Source organism: Melozone crissalis, unplaced genomic scaffold (genome assembly GCF_028551555.1).
Source record: "Melozone crissalis strain CALT ecotype California unplaced genomic scaffold, PUWL_Pcris_2 ptg000023l_1, whole genome shotgun sequence".
Lineage (NCBI taxonomy): Eukaryota > Metazoa > Chordata > Aves > Passeriformes > Passerellidae > Melozone > Melozone crissalis.
Window position 1 is genome coordinate 5,250,503 of NW_026535801.1, and position 21,380 is coordinate 5,271,882.

General features: G+C 52.0%; 1 protein-coding gene across 1 annotated transcript; it reads left to right on the plus strand.

The window, feature by feature from the left end:
• The first annotated feature begins 439 nt into the window (after window positions 1-439).
• LOC128937935 (uncharacterized) lies at window positions 440-19,510 on the plus strand. Its single transcript, XM_054277819.1, has 10 exons — window positions 440-480; window positions 2,800-2,987; window positions 13,305-13,420; window positions 15,628-15,717; window positions 15,969-16,068; window positions 16,178-16,302; window positions 16,429-16,619; window positions 16,941-17,050; window positions 17,328-17,469; window positions 17,782-19,510. The coding sequence occupies exons 1-10, from the start codon at window positions 440-442 to the stop codon at window positions 19,508-19,510; spliced, it is 2,832 nt and encodes a 943-aa protein (XP_054133794.1).
• Window positions 19,511-21,380: the final 1,870 nt, after the last annotated feature.

Sequence of the window (21,380 nt, forward strand, 5' to 3'; positions counted from 1 at the left end):
GGGATTCGTCTTCCTTCTTTCCGAAACCGGACCCCTGACATCTGTGGATACTCCTTTTGGGATACATCCTGAGACAAACTAAATCACAACAGCGTTTAGAATTGCGATGTAAAAACAGGGAATAGAAACTGCTGAAAAAGCTGATGAGCACCCCTATAAATAAATACCTGTAAACCTCAACTATGGGTGTGCAGCTGGAGAGGGAAAACTTCCCCCGCTGTACCCAGCGCTGCATTGCTCACACTTTACCTTTCCTGCTTGAATAGTGTCATAAATAAGAAGCGTCAAGCTCCTCATTTATGACACTAGGGACCGCGCTCCGTGGGTCCCGTGTCCCCAAGGGCGTGGTGTCCCCAAGGGCGTGGCCGGTGCCGGTGTCCGGAGCCCCGCCCCGGGCGCGGTGCCGCTGTCGCCACTGTTCTTGCCGGTGTTGTCGGGGATGTACGCGGGCAGGAAGAGGAGGAAGCCGGTGCCCAAGAGGTGGGTGCGTGGGACGGGGCAGCGAGAGCCCGGCTGGGCTCTGGGAAGTGCCTTTGGGGGAGCCAAAGGCGGCGGCGGCGGCAGCAGCAGCACGCTTGGGTTGCCGGGTTTTAATCAGGGTTAATTGGAGCTAACGCGCTGCCGGCTCCGGCACGCTGGTGGGAGAGCAGAAATCCCGAAGATGCTCGTCCTCCGTAAGCTCGCCGCGGAGTTTCAGCCGCTCGGCGGTGATTTGCAGGCTGGGTTGTTTTTGGTGCCCGCCTAAATCAATCGTACAGCGATTAGTAATTACCAGAACACCTCGATTCTGTAATTATTAATTACCACGCTGGTCAGTAGCTGTTGCATAACATCCCCCTCGGTGTCGCCGGTGTTTCCTGCCTTCCCCAGCTCCCAAATCCCACCAGCCTGTTTAAGCTCAGCTTTTCCAGGTGTACAGGAGCTAAAGGTGGGTGTCTGTTTCTGGGAGGCTGTGGAGAAGGATGAGCTGAGTCCAAGCCCAGGATGAAGGAGGGAGCATCAATACTTTAAACCTGTAGTGAGGTGACCCTGAGCCTCTCTTGGGTATTTAATTGGGAGTCTTGTTGTGTAAACATGAAGGATGGTTGTTTTGCCACAAACCTGTCTTCTGTTCATCTCGGAGTGGTGATTCCAGCCCTCTGGCAAACCAGCCTGAGGGTTTGGGCTGGATTTGTGCATCTCAGGGTGCAGGAGAAGGTGTCTCTTTGGAGCAGAAGGGCCCTCATTCCCTGAGTTCTGCAAGGTCAGCCTTGGGAATGGGAAGAGATTCATTTTCTCCGTGCTGGGTCAGACCTTGGAGCGGGACCCTGCTGGGAGCGGCCAGGCGGAGCAGGGCTGGTGGCAGTGGGACGTGACAGGGAGGATGGGCTCAGGGGCTTCTCCTTCTTACTGACTTCAAAAAACTGTTCTTGAGAATTAATAGATCAGCTCAGGCAAGTCCCGCTGTCAGGAGTAATCTCCCTTGGTACTTGCCAGCTTGCAGAAGGGATACACTTCCCCCGTTAAAGGAGCAGCTGGGGAAAAACAAACCAGTCCCATTTTCTCTTCTTTCTGTCTGTTTGGAGCTGGATTTGGGTGGTGAGTGGCCAGAAGACTTTAAAGGATATCTGAGGAATCTCATACAAATTTTCTGAAACCTAATTTAATTTTTCTCCTTCCTGGTGCGTGACTGTGATTTCAAAAGTGTTTCAGCTTTGTAAACAGTGCCAGTGTGTTTTACCCAGCTTGTGTGGACTAGTTTGGAGCTGGGTTGTGCCAGCCTCCCTGAGAGAGGGGATATCCCTCCTAATGCAGCTCTTACAACGCAGCAGGCTTCAGCTTTCCTGGGGAAATGCTGCAGTTTTCCATTCAGCCTTAAAAGACCCCTCAGTCTCTCCCTGAGCTGCAAATTCAACAGGCACTTCGGTGCATTTCATTTAATGCTCATTTCCTCTCGTGTCACACATGCGAGCAGCCCTGCCAGATGAGATTGGAGAGTGGTGGTAGAGGAGGGAGCTTAAATTGCTGCTAAACACTGGCAGATCCTGTTTTCCAAAGCTCCTTCCTGAAGAGAGGCTGCGAGTTTGTGGTTAGACAAATTACATCAAACCAAATGAGCTGCGTGTTAGGGGATGCAGATCTGGGTTTGTCTTTGAGCTGTGAAATTCAGATTGGCATTAAAAAATGAAGGACACAGGGTGACATCCAGGACTTGTTAAAGCTATTAACTGAGCTCTTATTGCTGTGCTGGGGTTTTGGCTGGGGTGGGTGAAATAAGTGCAGCTCAAAGAGATGGGACCTCATGTAGGCTTCAGGCTGCTCTCCTGAACACTGTTCCTCCTAAGTTTGGCATCAAATGCTGGTTTAATTTGGAAATGCCCATCTGAAAGGGACAGAAATCAGAAAACTTTTTTTTTTTTTTTTTTTTTTTTTTTTTTTTTTTTTAAGAGAGGCTCTTTTCACAGTGCAGTGCCCTAAATCACCCTATGCGATGTCCCTTTGTTTAAGTCACAGAATCCCAGAATGGTTTGTGTTGGTTAGGGACCTTAAAGCTCATCTCATTCTGCCCTATCCCTGGAAGTGTTCCAGGCCAGGTTGTACAGGTCTTGGAGCTGCCTGGGATAGTGGAAGGGGGTGGAACAAGATGAGCTTTGAGGTCTCTTCCAACCCAAACTACTCTGTGATTTTTAAGAGGAGCAGTGTGTGTGTGTAAAAGTCTTAATAATTTCACTGTTGTGGCTGTACCAAAGCCAGTGCTGGGTTTGAAAAGAGCCTGCTGGACAATCCCAGCTTGATTACCCTCTCCTGTGCCTCTTGCAGCCCCAAAGCCCCCCCTGCCGAGGGTGTGAAGTCCAACCCCTCCAAGCGGCACCGGGAGCGGCTGAACCAGGAGCTGAGCAAGCTGACGGGGCTGCTGCCCTTCCCCGAGGATGTGCGCTCCAGGCTGGATAAACTCTCCATCCTCCGCCTGGCCGTGGGCTACCTGAGGGTGAAGAGCTACCTGAGGGGTGAGTGTCCGTGCTGGGAGGGGGGAAAAGCCCCTGGGATCGATCCCCACTGCACAGCTCGTGTTCCACTGTGACGGCGTTCACAGGGGTCCCAGGATGAGGGGAGAGACGAGGATCTGACTCCATGTTTCAGAAGGCTTGAGTTATTATCTTTTGATATATATTACATTAAAACTATACTAAAAGAATAGAAGAAAGGATTTCATCAGAAGGCCAGCTAAGAATAGAATAAGAAAGAATCATAACAAAGGTTTGTGGCTCAGACTCTCTGTACGAGCCAGCTGACTGTGATTGGCCATTAATTGGAAACAACCAACATGGGCCAACCACAGATCCACCTGTTGCATTCCACAGCAGCAGATAACCACTATTTACATTTTGTTCTTGAGGCCTCTCAGCTTCTCAGGAGGAAAAATCCTAAGGAAAGGATTTTTCATAAAAGCTGTCTGTGACATTCCGCCCCAAGCTTTGAGATGGGAGGTTGTGTTTCCTGAGGGAAGCGTGATGGTGAGTTATAGGAGCAGGCCCTTGGATGTTGATACTGGCAGGAAAATGTCACCATGGATGGTGGGAGACACTTGGGGGCCTGCCCAGCAGCTGAGACCTCCTGAAAATTCCTTCATCTCATAAGCAGCCATCCTTTATGTCCAAAAATCCAGCCAGCCTTTATGTCCAAAACTCCTCCTGTGTCGCACTCCCAGCACCCTGTGAAGAAGAGAGAGGTGGGTAAAGCATTGTGTCTTGCTGAACTGCAACAATGCCCTCATCTGACTGGAATGGGAATTTAAAATTAAATTCACTAAATAATTGAATGGTCATGATGTAATACATATTACATGTTCCCTTTTACTGTATTTCATATTCTGTATTTCCTTGTTTATTCCATATTTGGTATTCTTATATTTATTCCATATTCCTTCTCCCACCCTCCCTATTCTTCTTCAACCCTTTATTATTATTACAGTTACAGTGTGTGTTTAATAAATTTTAACATTATATATGGTGCAGGGCCTGGCTGGGGGCAGTCACCACATTCCCAGGAGTCACCAGCACACGTGGATAGGGACGTGTTCCCTCTGCAGTGACTTGGGCCTGATGGAATGGGAGCTGGACACTGGGGAATGCAGAGCATATGGGGCAGGAAGGCAGCAGCAGCTTTTTATATTTAGAGGCTCCTATTGTGTCTTCTCCCCACGGCAGATTGGATAAACTTGGCTCCCTTGGTTTTTCCCTCCTGCCCACTCCTCTGGGCTCTCCCAGGGCCCTCTCCAGCTGGGATGCTGGGCTCCAGGAGGAGACTCCCGTGCCAGGCTCTCCAGATGGGACCTGTGCCTCCAAGCAGGAGCTAGTTCTCAGTGGATGTGCTCAGCGTGTGCTTCCCAGCGAGAGAGCTGCTCGGGAAAAGCCTTTGGCATTGCAGGGGCTCTGCAGCCCCCTTCTGCCAGGCCAGTTATTCCCATCTGGCCACTTGCCTGTGATTGCCAGCTCCTTCCCCTTGCTCTGCCCTGAAGTTCATCTTGTTTGACTTCAGATCATCCCAGATACATCAGGCTTGGCCTGGGTCTCAGGCGTGCCAGGTGAAGACCCGTGCCAGCTGCAGGTCACAGCAGCCCCATGCTGCTGGTGTGTCCTGTTGGGAATTTTGGGGGGACGTGCTGGCACCCCTTGTGCTCTGCTTCCTGCCTCAGGTTTGCTGTGCTGTGCTTTGTGCAGGCTCTTCTCCTGCAGCAGGGAGAGCATGGCATCATCTGAGGAGCATCCCTATCCTCACCCACAGCCCAAGCCCAGCCTTATCTCCAGGCAGGATAGAGATGGATGTTTTGATAGAGTGGTAATTGCCTTATCTCCAGGCAATTGAGAGACCAATTGCAGGGTGATGCCCTGAGGCTCCTTTTCCCCTTGTGCTGCATTTTCTCCAGCCCTAGAGTGGAGCTTCCATGTGTTGTCTGGCTGCTAACACCAGGAGAAATCTGAGAAGGGGCTTCCAGCCTTCTCCACCTTCTCTGGTATTTCTGAGGTGTGGGTGCTGTGGAACAGATCTGTTTAATGGGGTGTAGGAGCCTGGGGCAGTGTTTAGGGTGGGACAGAGCAGGGGACAACTGTGACGGTGTTCACAGGGGTCTCAGGTTGAGGGAAGAGACAAGGATCTGACTCCATGTTTCAGAAGGCTGATTTATTATTTTATGATATATATTACATTAAAACTATACTAAAAGCAATAGAAGAAAGGATTTCATCAGAAGGCTGGCTAAGAATAGAATAGGAAAGGATGATCACAAAAGCTTCTGTCTCAGACAGAGTCTCCAAGCCAGCTGACTGTGATTGGCCATTAATTACAAACAACCAATCTGTGAGACCAATCACAGATGCACCTGTTGCATTCCACAGCAGCAGATAATCAATGTTTACATTTTGTTCCTGAGGATTCTCAGCTTCTCAGGAGGAAAAATCCTAAGGAAAGGATTTTCCATAAAAGATGTCTGCGACAGACAACCACAGTGGGTTTGGGTGCTAGTATCAGTGCCTACTTCCACAGGGGATATGAGGAAAGTGACTTGTCATCTGCATGGGACCCTGGTTTCCATTGCAGGGTAGTGACTCACTGCATCGTCCTTTGAGTCTGCTTTGCTTTTGAATATTCTCCTCTGTCTGTGCTTTAAGAAACCAGACTAATTAGTAGTTTGCTGGAAATGATAAGCCTCAGGTCTAGAGGGGGAAGCTCTGGGAGCTCCTTCCATGCCTCCACGGGCTGATTCAGGGTGTGTGTTGCAGACATCTTTCACAAAAAAATCTTTTTTTTAGGATTTTTCCTCCTGAGAGGCTGAGAAGCCTCAGGAACAAAATGTAAACAATGGTTATCTGCTGCTGTGGAATGCAACAGGGGCATCTGTGATTGGTCTCAAGGAGTTGTTTTTAATTAATGGCCAATCACAGTCAGCTGGCTCAGACTCTCTGTCCGAGACACAAGCTTTTGTTATTATTCATTCTTTGTTATTCTATTCTTAGCTAGCTTTCTGATGGAACCTTTTCTTCTATTCTTTCAGTATAGTTTTAATGTAATATATATCATAAAATAATAAATCAAGCCTTCTGAAACAGCCTCGTCTCTCCCCCAGTCCAAGAACCCCTGTGAACACGGTCACAGGTGTGCATGCTGTAACTCCCCTGTGCCCCAGGGCAAACACTGCAGGTGTTGCACAGCTCTCTCGCAGCTGCCTGGGATCTCAGCCTTCCCTGCACAAAACCAGGGGGCTCAGGGCTTGGTCTGCCCGAGCTCTGCCCAGCCTGGGTAGCGGTGACAGCTCTGGTGCTATCACTGCCTCTGCCTCAAGGGCACTTTAAAGGTTTTGTCACTCGTGTGAACAGTGGCTGGACCTCACTGCCAGATTTGTGCTGAGCTCTGTCTGCAAACCAATTTGCAGTGGTTGCTACTTGGACCTGTGTGTGACAGCCTCCCAGACAGATCTGGAGTGACTTTGCTGATGAGAGCAAGAGCCCAAGGAGAAAAGCTGGTGTCTCTGCTGCCGACTGCCACGATGCTCTGGCCTCTCTGTGCTGTGACTTGCTGTAAAGAGGGAGATCTCATAAAAGCCTGGATGGATTTTTGTGGCTTGGTAAAGCTCCAGCTAGCTGGAGAGCTGTGCTGGGGTTCGTTTCCTGCAGTTCCTATAGCAAAGGAAGCAGATGTTGGGATTGCAGATGTGGCTCTGCCAAGGGTGAGCGAGAAAATGGGGCTTAAAATGCTCTCTGAGGTGGAGAGGGTGTGATTAGGAATTGTGCTGCCATGCCTTCTTCCTAGGAGAAGAGAGGATCACAGAGTCCCGCGCTGGTTTGGGTTGGAAGGAAGTTCATCCCATCCCACCCCCTTCCATGGGCAGGGACACCTCCCACCATCCCAGGGTGCTCCAGGCCCTGTCCAGCCTGGCCTGAAACTCTTCCAGGGATGGAGCACCCACAGCTGCTCTGGTAATCTGTGCCAGGGCCTCACCACCCTCACAGGGGAGAATTCTTTGCCAATCTCTTTCAGAATCCATGGAAAACCCTGTCCTGGTGTGAGACCACACTCTGGAGTCTGGCAAAGCTTGGGATATCTAAGAGTTCCTAGCAAACAGTGAACAGTGGGCTGCCTCCCCATGCAGCTCACCTGGCTGGAGCTCAGGAGAGGCCTCACCAGGTCCTTTCCCCCCTCTGGTGCTGGTCTCACCAGCTCCCTCCCCAGTGCTGTGCTGCAGGGCAGCTGGCAGCAGGTCTCCCTGGGTAATCTCGCTGCAATCAGCACTAAATTAGCTTTTTTTATTCATCTCCTCTTTGTTTGTTGTTACCAGAGCTGGCTGTTGGGCCGAAGCTGCAGGGGTCTGAGGCAGTGAAAGGAGTCGAGCTCAAGTCTGTCCCTGGGCAAGATCCTGCAGGACTGTGTGGGATGAAGGTTTGCAGCAGCAGGTTGGAGAGGCTGGTGTGGATTTGGGGATGCCAGCGCTCCCCAGGGCATTTCTGTGCTCCTCAGAAGACGCTGAGTGACTTTTCCATGGAGTTTCTAATCCGTGGGTTTGGCATTTGTCTGTCTCACTTGGATGGCATGAGCCTGCTCTGCTTGGCGCCGTGCCTTTGTTCAGCAGCTGAGGAGGCAAAGGTTGGTGCTGACTTGACAGGGTTTGGGATTGGATCCAAGACAAAAATGGTTGTGTGTGGCTCACTGTTGCTGGAAGAGCTGGGAGCTCTTGGGTTTTGGATGCCAGGCACCTCTAGAGCCTGTCCAAAGAGAAGTGTTTGCCATGGATGAAGCTTTTCAGTGTAACCCAGTCTGAGAGAGCAGATCTGGCTCTGGGGTTGTTACCAGTAACCTTTTATTTTCAGCACCGAATCTATGCCAGAGGCAAGGGATGTGTTTTAGCCTTGTCACGTTTTCCTTAGGGAATGTGATGGGCAAAAAAGTGAAGGGGTTACATTACTTTGCCCCTTTGTCTTTCTTCTGCTGGAAGTTTTCCTCCATTTCAGGGCTTAGGAACCTCCTTGCAGAGGCAAGAAAGCCAACCCATAAGAGGGTGTGTGATGGTATTCACAGGGGTCTTAGGATGAGGGAAGAGATGAGGATCTGACTCCATGTTTCAGAAGGCTTGAGTTATTATTTTATGATATATAGTACATTAAAACTATACTAAAGGAATAGAAGAAAGGATTTCATCAGAAGGCTGGCTAAGAATAGAATAAGAATGAATGATAACAAAGGCTTGTGTCTCAGACAGAGAGTCCAAGCCAGCTGACTGTGATTAGCCATTAATTAGAAACAACCAACATGGGCCAATCAAAGATCTACTTGTTCCATTCCACAGCAGCAGATAACCATTGTTTACATTTTGTTCCTGAGGCCTCTCAGCTTCTCAGGAGGAAAAATCCTAAGGAAAGGATTTTTCCATAAAAGTTGTCTGCGACAGAGGTGCTCTTGGGGATGTGTGGGGCCCATCCTGATTCATTGATGCTGGAAGCTCTGCTGATCCTGTCTGGCATCTTCCCTGGCTGAGTAAAAACCTTGCAGTCCTTGGGGATCACACCACCAGCAGGAAACCTGCAGTGCTCTGGGTGGTATTGGGGTTTGAAACAGAGCTGGATTTTTCCCTACTGTCTTAAAAATTACACACAGCCCCAGCACTTTGAAAATGTAAGTGACGACCACACTACCCCAGCAGATGCCTGGGACTTAGCTGGTAATGCAGATGGCTTTTGCCACGGTCTTTTTCATGGAATTATGGAATCACTGAGCTTGGAAAAGACCTCTGTGGTAATCAAGTCCAATCATTAACCCAGCGCTGCAAAGCCCACTACTAACCCACGTCCCTAAGCACCACAGCCATGTGTTAATTCCCATTAATTGTCCAAGATGCACTGCAGGAGATTGGAAAAACTGGGCAAAAACAGCAAAAGGGAATTGTCCTTTTACCCAGTTACTTTTGTTGTTGTGGGTATATTATAGATTTGGATACACGTTGGACCTGTTGCCTTTAATCCCATTAATTTGTGATCTCAGCTGCTTTGTGTGGGAGTCTGAACTGCTCCATTGGAAGGAGTGTGTTAAATGAGATTAATTAGCCAGCTTTTAATACAGCTTCTCACCTGCTTTGTGCTGCCTGGCAGCCAGTGGGGGTCTCTTCTCCCTGCCAGCCACTGTTTCCAGTCCATCTTAGCCCTTGGCCCCTTGCAGACCTGGCTGCAGCAGGCTGGGGGATCCATGGCTGTCACAGACATCTTTTCATGAAAATCCTTTCCTTAGGATTTTTCCTCCTGAGAAGCTGTGAGGCCTCAGGAACAAAATGTAAATAGTGGTTATCTGCTGCTGTGGAATGCAACAGGCGGCTCTGTGATTGGTCTTATGTGGATGTTTGGAATTAATGGCCAATCACAGCCCAGCTGGCTCTCTCTCTGTCTGAGCCACAAACCTTTGTTATCATTCTATTCTATTCTTAGCTAGCCTTCTGATGTGAACTTTTTCTTCTATTCTTTTAGTATAGTTTTAGTGTAATATATATCATAAAATAATAAATCAAGCCTTCTGAAATACGGCGTCAACATTCTCATCTCTTCCCTCATTTGAAAACCCCTGTGAACACGGTCACACATGGCTCCAGGTGGGATTCCAGAGGGTGGCATCTCCCCGTCTTGTCTCAAGCAAGGGGCTGTTTCAGGAGTGACCCCCTCCCTCATGTGAGGTTTCCTGTGTTGTAAGTCAGCTGGGATATGGTTAAAATGTTGGCTTTTTTCCTTCCAAGTCAAAAAGTGTCGGGGGATACACTATGGGTGAATGAAGGTGGTATAGAATGTAATCTTATCCCCCGACGAGTTGCAGCCGGACCAATTACTAAAGATTAGGAACAGGCCTGATCTCAACATGCCACACCTGTAGCAAGTAAGAACAGTGGTATAAAAGAGTGGATTGGTGGGATCTGGAGTCAGATGATGACTACTGCAAGGACCAGGAACAGTCAGTGCTTAGAGGAGATGCCTGCAAGAAACATCGAGGAGTTACAAAACTCTGGCGATATGGAATCCTTGCGCCATAATGATAATAAAACTCTTGATATGTAAGACAACAAAAAAGTGACTGGGAATAGCCCCTGTACCCTTGGTGGTTGCATGGGCCTGGAGTCCTCTGCCTGGAAGTGCTTGGGTTTCCCTTGGGATTGCTCCCAGTCCCGATGGTTCTTGGCAGTTTGAGCGAGGATGATTTCAGAGATCTGTTTGGAGGAGGAGAGCCTCAGGAACAGCAGGGCCCCTGGCTGTGGATGGTGAGGACTGGGCTGGCCGTGAGCACCAGCTGCTCACCACCACCTGCACTTTGGGGGCACACAACATCTCTCCGAGTTTCCTGCCCTCTCTCCATGCTCCAGACCTTCTCCCCAGGTCAGGTGTGTCCCATGGGAGACAGATTCTGGAGGATTTTTGAGCTCAGCTGTGCAGAAATGGACTGCTCTGTGCTTGAGAGAAGGGGAAGCGAGCACCTTTGGCGGGAGATTAAAAGCCCCTTGCTAAGATCAGTGGGAGAGGTGAAGAAATTTTGCTGGAAAGCCCAAAATGGGTATTCCCTGCTGGATTCTGAAAGCCACAGCAGCTCTCCCCAGCTTTCCCTGCAGATGCTGCTGGTGGACACTGGGAGAGAGCTGGAGGCCAGATGCTCTCAGGATGTGCATGCTCTCAAAAAGTTCTGTGCCCCCCTTTTGGAGCTTTATTTTGGGAGAACTTTGTTTCTTTTTGAAATCCCCTGCCAGCCTGCCTCATTTCAATGCTTTAGAGAGGAGTCAGCCCTTCAAAAGAAATCAAATTTTAAATGAGAATCGGTGTTTCATTTTGAAACTATTAGGCTCCATGAGGTGCAAATTGAAGCCATGTGGTCCAGATGGGATTTTTTTCCCTTGGGGATCACATGGCAATCACACTTTTTGCTTGGTGTCTCCTCACCCTGCTGCATCCATGCCCTGCATGATGAAACCTCCACGGGTGGGTGCTTGTTGGCACTCAGGCTCCAGGTGTAAATACATCCCAGGGATGCTTTCATTCCAAGTTAGTTTTGAATTCAAACATGCCAATCCATTTTTTTTTCTGCAGAGCAGAGTGTCCCAGATCAGCAGTTGCATGTGAAACTTCTTTAGATTCCAAATTGTTTTGGTTTTGGTTACCAGGGAAGAAACCAAACAAACATTTGAAGCGTTTCAGTGGTGTAGTGAGAGCTTCTGCCATGGAGAAAACTAAATGTATGGATAGTTTGAGGTGCCTCCTCATATCCAGAATTCAGAGGATCTTTTCCCTTTGGATCCAGCACCACCTGACACCCAGGGCTGAGCTGGGCAGGCAGTGCTCTCTGCTGGGATGTGAGTTACACAGGGTACCAGACCTCAGGGAGCTGCACATGCTGCTGGTGGTGGCAGGGGTGGGGTGGTTCCTACGCAGGAGCTGCTTTGAGCCTTTCTGTGATTTTTCTCTTTTTTTTTTTTTTTTTTTTTTTGGTGTGAGCTGGTGCAAAAACATGCCTTGAAAATCATCCTTTTGCTGCTGGTTTGAGTTTTTTTTTCAGTGATAATCAGCGGATAAAGGATCGTGCTGGAGATGTCCCTGGGAGCCTCTGTGCTCATTCCTGTTCCCTGAAGAGCTGGTTCTGTGGGAGTCCTGTGATGCTCCAGGTCCCATGAGCAGGGCAGCAAGAGCTTTCATGCTGGCTGCACCCAGGGGTGTTGCCTTGAAGGCATCCAGTGCTGAAGTATGAGGAAGCTCCTGAATTGTCACAACTCAGGACATCCCTCTGGCTGTCCTGAGCAGCCAAGACTCCTGCCAGGGGTCTCAGAGCCCAAAATGCTTGTGGTTTTGATTATGACTTGGTGGAGCAAATTGCCAACTTTGTATGAAGATCAGCAAGCCACAACAGTTTAAGTAGGATATTAGTTAAGTTATCATGGGGTGGAAAAGTGGATTTTAAAGTTTTTGGTATGGGAGTTCAAGAAGCAAGATGGAGGGATCTGTGTGTGTCCAGCCTTTCTCCTTCTTCTTGGCCTCCATCTTCTGCTGTGATGTTGGCATTTTAGATTGGTTGGAAGCAAGGAGTTGCTGCCATGAGCTCCCCAGGCTGATTCAGTGTTGAGATCTCTAGCTTGTCAGAGTGACCCCAAGATAAGTTAGAAAGTCTCTTTTCCCAGCCCGGCACTTGAAGAAGGAGTCAGAGCTCTTCATTTCTCGGTCTCAAGGTTGTTTATTGTATCTTATCTATAAAAAATTTTCTTCTGCCCTGCCAAGGTCAGCTCAGCAAGACAGTCTGAGGCACTCTGCCTGCCCCCAGGGCGGTGTTATCTTTTTATACTAAAAACAACTACATGTACAATATTTACAATTACTTTCCAGTGCCTATCACCTATGTTAGACAGTGAGCTTCTACTCTAAACCAATCTAAAAGTGCCAACATCACAGCAGAACATGGAGGCCAAGAAGAAGAAGGAGAAAGGCTGGACATACCCAGTTCCCTCCGTCTTGCCTCCTGAGCCCCCATACCAAAAACCCTAAAATCTACTTTTCCACCCCATGATAACTTCACTGATATTCTACTTAAACTGTTGTGGCTTGCTGATTTTCATACAAGGTCGGTAATTTGCTCCACGGGTCATAATCAAAACCACAGGGGCATTTTGGGCTCTGTGCCAGGGTCTCTGAGCCCCCTGGCAGGGGTCTGGGCTGCTCAGGACAGCCAGAGGCATGTCCTGGCTCCTGACATTCTCCAGCCTGGGCAGCCCAGAAGCTGGGCATGGCTCTGTGAGTGGGCTCTGTGCCAGTTCCTGGTGATGGTCACACCTTCCACCCAGCAGCTGCATGAGCAGCCCTGGGGTGGGGAGGAGGAGCAGGAGGCTCCTGGTTTGCCTCTTCTGTCACAGACATATTTCATGAAAAATCCTTTCCTTAGGATTTTTTCCTCCCGGGAAGCTGAGAGGCCTCAGGAACAAAATGTAAACAATGGTTATCTGCTGCTGTGGAATGCAACAGGTGCATCTGTGATTGGCCCATGTTGGTTGTTTCTAATTAATGTCCAGTCACAGTCAGCTGGCTCAGACAGAGAGTCCAAGCCACAAGCTTTTGTTATCATTCCTTTCTATTCTATTCTTAGCTGCCTTCTGATGAAATCCTTTCTTCTATTCTTTTAGTACAGTTTTAATGTAATATATATCATAAAATAATAAATCAAGCCTTCTGAAACATGGAGTCAGACCCTCATCTCTTCCCGTCATCCTCAGACCGCTGTGAACACCGTCACACCTATTCCACACTGATTTCTTGCCTTCTCACTTGCAGCCACAGCTCCAAACGTTGGCAACTGCGTGGATCAGCCCAGACCCCCAGGAGGGGACAGATGGACGGAGCTGCAGGGTGACAGGGGGTTGTTTCCGGAGGGAGAGCTGCTGCTCCAGGTATGGCTTGGTCATTTGGGGTCTGCCCAAGCTGCTCTGGAGCTTTTTGTGGAGTGGGAAGAGACCCTGCCTTGCCCAGAGCTGCTTCACTGTGATTCCAGCAGGCACTGAGTTCCTGGGGACAGAGATCAGTGGCACTGCCTGGCTGGGATGGGTCCAGATCCCCATTCCCAACATTTCCTCTCATCCCACTGCAATTTTCTGCCCCTTTGATTGCGTTATATCTCATGGACACGAGCTCCATCCCAACCAGGAGGTTCAGGGATGTCAATGTCATGTGGTGGTGTGAGGATGGATCCCTGAGTAGTTCCCAAGGTGCTGGGTTGGTTCAATATCTTCAGCAAAGGGCAAGAGGAGAATATTGAGAGCTATGGGACAAAACATCCCCCAGGAACTCCTTGCCCTGCCTGGGGCATTGTGTGAGCTATGTAGGGATGAGTTCACAGCCTGCCTGGGATGGGAAAAGCCAGCTTTGTAGGTGGTGGGGGAGAAAAGAAGAGCACTTGGACGTTGGAAAACAGTGGTGGACAAAACCAGTGGGAAGTGAGGGCTGTGCTTTGTAGAAAGGCCACGTGAGTCTCATCAAACAGCTGACAGTGAAGCTCAGAGCACCAGGGGCTGGTGAATCAGCCTCCCACAGTGCTGCTGCTTGGGGCTGCCATTTATAAATGTGAGCTGGAAGGGCCTGGCATGGCAGGTCACATGGAAAGGCTGACTGCTGAGCAAACATCTGGGCACTGATGTCAGCTGAGGAACGTGGGGCTCACTGGGGCTGCAGGGCGAGTCTGGCCAAGACCTTCAGTCATGCCATGTTCTTGCCATCTGTTGTGCCTGGGCTCTCGCAGAATCCCAGAATGGTTTGGGTGGGAAGGGACCTCAAAGCTCATCTTGTGATGAGCTGCCATGGCAGGGACACCTTCCACCATCCCAGGCTGCTCCAAGCCATCCAGCCTGGCCTTGGACACTTCCAGGGATCCAGGGGCAGCCACAGCTGCTCTGGACACCCTGTGCCAGCGCCTGCCCACCCTCAGCTCTCCTGTAGGCTTTCTGGGCCTTCAGTCCTCTTCTCCCACCTCTCCAAACGCCGGCAGATGGATGCTTGGCTCTCTTTAAGCCTGGCTTTGGTCGCTTCAGCCCTGCTCCTGCAGGGCCCTCCCTTCCAGGCAGCAGGCAGTGTGAGCAGACCCTCAGCAGGAGCCTCCATGTGGGGTTTTGGCGAGGCAGTGACTCCTGGGAGCTCGGTGTGACTTTTGGCAGTGAATCCTGCACCACACGAGGTCCCCCAGGGTCCCAGCTGTGTGCGAGTGTGATGGTCACAGAGGAGCAGCTGGATACCAGCAGGGATCCCGTGGCTGCCCCAGCATGGAGCTGCTCCTGAGCACTCCCCAGGGCTTTGGGCTTGGACCATATGATGGCAATTTGTTGAGCCATCAACATCAGAGCATTGGCAGGCTGGGGTGATTGAAGGCATCTGGAGAGCTTATGAGGTGTTACTGTGACAGAAATCCCCCTGCTGAGCTGTCTGGTGGCTTTTTTTCCTCCCCACAAAGATCATTTTAAGCATATATTGTGATTTGCAGAAATCTCTGGCTTGGAATCCCTCAGGGGGCTGCAGCACACAAAGGGAAGGAACTAGTCCCTCAGCAAGCTGGATCTGTATGCTAGGTTTCCATTTAGGGTATTCTTTCCCTAATTTCTCTCCTTCCATTCACTAATAAATTAAAGATATCACAGTCAAGAACAGGGGACATGAGTTACTATCTAGTGCAGTGCTTTGCTTTTGGGGGAAATCAGCCTGAAATGGTCGCCAGAAGCATAGAATATCCAGAGCTGGAAGGGACCCACGAGGATGATCATGTCCAAAGCACAGCCCTAGGAGAGTGTAGCTATTCCCAGATGGAAAGGAGGACTCCAGATCCTCCACGGAACCTCTCCTTAGCTGGTCCCTCCTGATGCAGGAGCTGCCCTGCAGTGACAGGTGGTTCCATGGGGGGTTTGGAGAAAGTGGTCAGTCCAGCTTGGATCATTGCTTGTGCTGTGAACGAGAAACTCCACGGAAGTGGATCTTGCATGGCTGTCAAGTGCTGTCCTTCTTTGTGGGGTTCTTTGTTGGGGAAGAAGGATGCTGAAGAAACATCCAACAAGTTGGGAGGATTTCATGGATGGAAGCTGGGCAGAGTAAGTTTGGACTGAACTTTTGCTTTCAGGCACTCAATGGATTTGTCATCGCCGTGACTGGAGACGGATACATCTTCTACATCTCCCCCACCGTGCAGGACTACCTGGGCTTCCACCAGGTGAGCACCGTGTTCTCCTGGCTGGAAACAGATGGATGCAGTCCTGGTGTGGGAAGGAGGTGCAGATGGAGAGCAAAGCTTCCCAAAGGGCACCAGCTCCTGTGGCAGGGGAAGGAGCTGGAATTTGCCTGTTCTTCACACTCAATCCTGCACTTTTAGTACTCAGGAAGGGAAACCTTCTGCCCTGCCCTCCTCCTGACACGTCTGCCAGGCTGTCCAGGAGCAGACACGGTTCTATTTTGTCATTCCAGTCGGATCTCATCTACCAGAGCGTGTACGAGCTGATCCATGCGGACGACAGGGCCGCCTTCCGCCGCCAGCTGCACGGGCCCCCGGTGCATGCTGCTGACAGTGAGTGCCAGGCTGATCCTGCAGCACTTCACTCGAGCACCTCTGATCCAGGAGCTCAGGGTGTGTGCAGCACAGCTGGGAAAGCTTCCTGTTGCCTTTGCTTTTCCAGCTTTTCCCCCTGAGCAGCCGCTGCTCGCCGGCTCGCAGCACCTCCGTGCTGAGAAGCAATCCTTTGTGGAGAGGAGCTTCACCTGCCGCTTCCGCTGCCTGCTGGATAACTCCTCGGGATTCCTGGTAATGCTGGGACACCCTTCTGCTCCTCCTGTGCCCGCAGAGCCTCTTGTGTCCCATAGGGATGAGAGGACAGCCAGTTCCCACCACCCTGTTTGCTTCACACCCATGTTTTCTAATCCGTGTAAGGCCTTGAATTTCTGTGGGCGCCTGAAGTTCCTTCTTGGGCAGCAAAAGTCAGCAGCAGACAAGTCCCCAGTTGCTCTCTTTGCCATTGCCACACTCCTCCAGCCTCTCTCCATCCTGGAGCTCTGGACCAAAACGCTGATCTTCCAGACAAAGCACAAGCTGGACTTCACTCCCATGGCCTGTGATTCCCGGTAAGGCATCTCGCGCTTTCCCTGCGGCAAAATCCTGGTGCTGGACAGAAAACTAGACCTGGTGGGGACGAGGAACACCTGACCCAGCTCCCATGGCCTGATGTATTTGTCCCTCTACTGCAGGCTCCCAGTAACACGGGGGGGAGCAGGTTAACTGGGCACCAGCACTTCTTGTCTGCTGTGGTTTGGGTGCTTTGTGGAACAGGGGATGCAGCTCAGCCCAGGGTGGAGCATTGCACCACCCAAAGTGGGGTCTGGCCAGTGGGGTGCAGCTGTGGGGGATGCATCCCTGGTGTCACTGCATTGCTGTGCTGTCTCCAGGGGGAAGGTTGTCCTGGGATACACGGAGGTGGAGCTGTGCAGGAGGGGGTCTGGATACCAGTTTGTGCACGCGGCCGACATGATGCACTGCGCAGAGCACCACGTGAGAAGTGAGTGCTGGGGTGTGTTTGTGGGGTGCCTCAAGGCTCTGGCCTGGGTGTACAATTGCTCCTTGGTGCTGTCTGTCCTGGGGCTGGAGCAGCTGTGACAAAGGCTCTTCCTCCTGGATGAGCTCAAGGGGTTGGCAGAGAGACAGCATGCTGCATCTCCTGCTCCTGTAGCACGGCCACGAGGCAATACCCAACCTCGTGGCATCTTGCACGTGTCATTTGTCTGCCCCCATGGAAGATCTCTGTCTGTGGCACTTCTTTTGTGTCCCTGCCCCAGTGATGAAGACGGGCGAGAGCGGGCTGACGGTGTTCCGGCTGCTGACCAAGAGGGGCAGCTGGGTGTGGGTGCAGGCCAACGCGCGGCTGGTCTACAAAGGGGACAGGCCCGACTGCATCATCGCCCGCCAGCGAGCCCTGTCGTGAGTGTTGCTGTTCCCCTTCAGCTGCTCTGGGCCTGGGGGGCTGCCCGAGGCACGCAGAGGCCGTGGAGGGGGAGGGAAGGGGAGGTGAGGTTGGCACTTTGCGGCATTTGTCCTCCTGAGCGATGCAGACCTCCCTGTGGGCTCCCCAGAGCCCTCTTGTAGCCAGCCCAATCCAGCCCCCTTTTCCTCTAGAAAAGCCAGGGCAAGGCTGTGAGTTCCCCACCCCCTTGATGTCAGAAGGGTGGTTTTGCCTGGCCTGGAGGAGCTGCTCATGCTGTTTTTCCATCCCTTTTTGCCTCCACACTGAAGGAATGAAGAAGGGGAGGAACATCTCCACAAGAGAAACCTGCAGCTGCCTTTCAGCTTTGCCACGGGGGAAGCAGTCTTGTATGGGAATGCCCTTCCTGGGTTCTTGGACTCCTTCCAAGCCAAGGAGGAGCTGCAGGTGCAAGCAAACTCCAACTCAGAGCAGTGCTTGGTGGACCCCAACTCTCTCCTTGGGGCCATGATGAAGCAGGATGCATCCATATACAATTCCCACACGGATAACGTGCCTCAGTTCTCCCTGCCAGGTTTCATCCCTGGGCCTGATGGGCTGACCCAGAATGAGGACACCAGCAGTGCCAAGGAGGAGAGCAACTCCCTCCTGGTGGTCATTGAAACCCTCTTTGAGAAGAGTGAGGTGGATGGAAACGCCTGCCAGAGCCTGAACGTGGGCAGCACGGAGCTGCAGCAGTGGGAGGAGGCTGTGCTCAGCCTGGGGGCACAGGAGGAGCCACCAGCTCAGGGGCTTGGCACCAAGGTGCCATCCTGTGTGGGGCAGGTGCTCCTCAGGGAGGGTGCTGGAAAGAGCCCGGAGTTCCCACACTGCCATGAGGAAAGCAGTGCTGTGGCTCACTTCCAGCGCTGCTGGGCAGCTGGCTCAGCATTCCCAGCAGAGCCCCAGGCAGCGGGCACATGGGGAGGCCAGGGGGCTGTGGGCTCCATGGGCTCTGCTCCCTCTGAGGGCAGCTTTGCCCAGCCAGAGCAGCAGGTCCCGTTCAACCCAGCCAGGCCGGTGGCAGGGACTGTGCTGGGTGTCCCCATGTCCAGCAGCAAATCCTCTGCAGCACTGCAGCTGGCAAACCAGGCCCTTCAGGCAGAAGCCACCCTCTCTGCTCCTGTAGATAACACTCTTCCTGCTGCTCAGAGCCAGCCTGGGTGCCAGCTGGTGCACTCAAACACCTTGGGGACTCTGTGCCACAGTGTCCCCCTCCAGGCAAACCCAGCCCCTTGCCCATCAGAGGCTTCACTGGCCGTAGCTCCAAAACAGCTGGAAGCTGCAGGAGCATACCTGGAGTCCCAGACTCTGCCAGGTGGCAGCCCTGAGAATCCCCCAGGGGCTGGGCTGTGGCTGCCACCCCCCTCCCAATCTTTTCCTTGCCCTGCCCAGGGCTTGCATGAGTCCCTGTTCTCTGGGGATGGGAAGCTCTGTGAGGTGGAGGTTGCTCTCCCTGCCCCCTTAGGAGCCAGGCAGCTGCCAGGGCATGGTGGCTTCCCCAAACAGCCCCTGGCAGGCCATGCAGAGCCCAGCTTTTCCTGGGAGGGGGAGCAGGCAGTGCCCCAAGAGGAGAAGTGGTTCTCACAGCCGTGGCTCCCGCAGGCTGGGGCAGCTCCAGTGCACCACAGCGGGCTCCAGCCGGGCTCCAGCACTGATTCCAGTGCCCACCAGATGGACTGCGTTGTGCTGTCCGAGTGCCAGTATGGAAACAGCCTTTTCAGGCATGACAGCACCTTCCTGAGGGATGCTGCTCAAACACCCCTTCCCCAGCAGCCAGGTGCTTTGCCTTGCCCTGCTGAGACCCGCCCTGGAGCACCCTGCTCCTCACCAGGCTCGGTTCCAAGGTGCTCAGCAGCTCTCCCTGTGAAGTTGGGTGCAGGAGCCCCCCCATGCTCCGGGCAGGGCCCTGGCTGCCCATCAGTTCCCCTCTCAGCTGGGCAGCCCCTCTGTGCCTGTGAGATCCAGCTCAAGGTGAGGTGTGAGGGCTGCAGGACCTGAGGAGGGAGCAAGGGGTCTGCCAGGGGTGCAGCCACGCCCTCCTTTGTGGGCAGCCTGGTTTGGAGCTCACTGTGAATCGGGAACCCTGTCTTGGAAAGCCACCAGCAGCTGTGAGCTCTTCTCATACCTGCCAGTGGTGCCCCTGGTCTCTCAGGATTTTGTCTTCCAGTGCTGTCAGGCAGTCTAAGATTGAGTGGTTTGTTCCATGAGGAGTCTCTCAGGGAGATGCCGCTGTGCTAGGGGCAGCCTCTTGCAGATGGAGCTGCTGCCTCACAGGCAGGTAGCACTAAACTGCTGTTCCTCAGCAAAACAGCATGGTCTCCTCATCTCCTGTGTTGGACTACCCTTGTCATGCTGCTGTTTAGTCCCCTGCATCATCTCTGCCAGCCTGAGCCTCTTTTCCTCCTGTGCTCTCCATCTCCTCCAGAGACCCTTCCGAATCCTTTGGAAAAGATGTTACCAGGCACTTCAAGAAGCTCAGCAGCATTGAAGGGTCTTGGTGGGAGTGGAGGCATCTTGGGGATTTGGGCTCTCCAGCAGCCTCCCAGGGGAATTTGGGGGAGGTGGGTACCAGGCCATTGTAGCCTCTCTGGGATGCAGAGTGGGGAAGGTCCAGCCAAGCTCCCCTTGGGTTTGTCACTGGCTTGTCCTTGTCGCCCTCTTCTCTGCTCCACGGTGCTGTGGGACAGAGAAGGTTGGGTTCCCCCTGTGGTTTTGCCAAAGCAGTGAGAAGGAAAGGCAGGGAGGGATGCAGTGACCGCTGGCTGCCTCTCCACTTCAGACCCACTTGATGCCCCTCAAACCAATTTTTCTGCAGCCCAGAACAACCACTTTGTTGAATTCTCTTCCTTTTCTATATATGTAACCTATAATGTGAATGAATTGTTTTTTCCCCACCATGAGTGCAAAGTCTTGCAGATCCATTAGGGAAACCCACCAAAAAAGCAATGACTGGGGAGGGTGGGGATGATTTGAGACCACAATGACTTGCAACATTGGGTCAGAGAGACCAGAGTGCTCGGGGACATTCACACTTTCCCCTCATGCACCCTGAGCATCACATCTGCCTGGCACACCAGTGTTAGGTATTTACAGATCAAATTAAATCAGGTAATTAGTGCAGGGCCAGCAGCAAGCCCACATGTCCTGGTGTAGAGTGGCCTCATCTCCCTGGGTCTCTTCCTTCATGCCCAGCTTTGCCTCTGTTCATGGGGCCTGGGAAAGGTGAAGCTCCTCTCTGCAGGCTGGGAGCAGAGCAATGCTGAAACGTGCTGGACCACTCTGAGGTGGCTTTGGGGAGCACTTTGGCTGGGCAAGGAGTTGACTGGCCATGACCCAGATCCAAAAAGCAGCAGGATCCACTCTGCTCACCAGCCTCTGTTGTTCTGGCACTGGTGAGATGATTTTGGGGGCGTACCAGGGGCTGCCAGAGATGGGCCTTGGAGTGGGGCACTGCTGCTTGGGGCTGTGACAGTCCCCCCCTGTGCTCTGATCTCTCTGTACCTCGTGGCTGTACAGATAAAGTCTGTTCTGGTGGCAGCGTCTCATTTTCTGCTCTGTGATTTCTTTGTGCTGCTGGTGGCAGCTGGAAGGTGCTGAGGAGAAAAGAGCTGTCCGTAGCCTGTGTTTGGTGATGGATTAAAGGGTGATTTGCTTCGTGCTGATGTCTGTTTTGATCCGAAACTGTGAGAAACGACTGCTCACTTTGAAAATTTAAAAAGGTTTATTAAGCCTTGACAAAAATACAACAAAGGACTACATAAGGGAAAATTCACAGTGCTGGGAACTGCCCCTCGTGGATACCACGTGGCTGGTTTGTCTTCAAGATGGGTGCTCAGTCTTTTATGCACCTGGGGGTTGCATCAGCCAG

Coding starts and splice junctions, on each gene's coding strand:
- LOC128937935 (XM_054277819.1), top strand. CDS start 440: ATGTACGCGGGCAGGAAGAGGAGGAAGCCGGTGCCCAAGAG. Junction 15,718..15,968: donor ACTACCTGGGCTTCCACCAG/GTGAGCACCGTG, acceptor TTGTCATTCCAG/TCGGATCTCATCTACCAGAG. Junction 16,303..16,428: donor ATAACTCCTCGGGATTCCTG/GTAATGCTGGGA, acceptor AATCCGTGTAAG/GCCTTGAATTTCTGTGGGCG.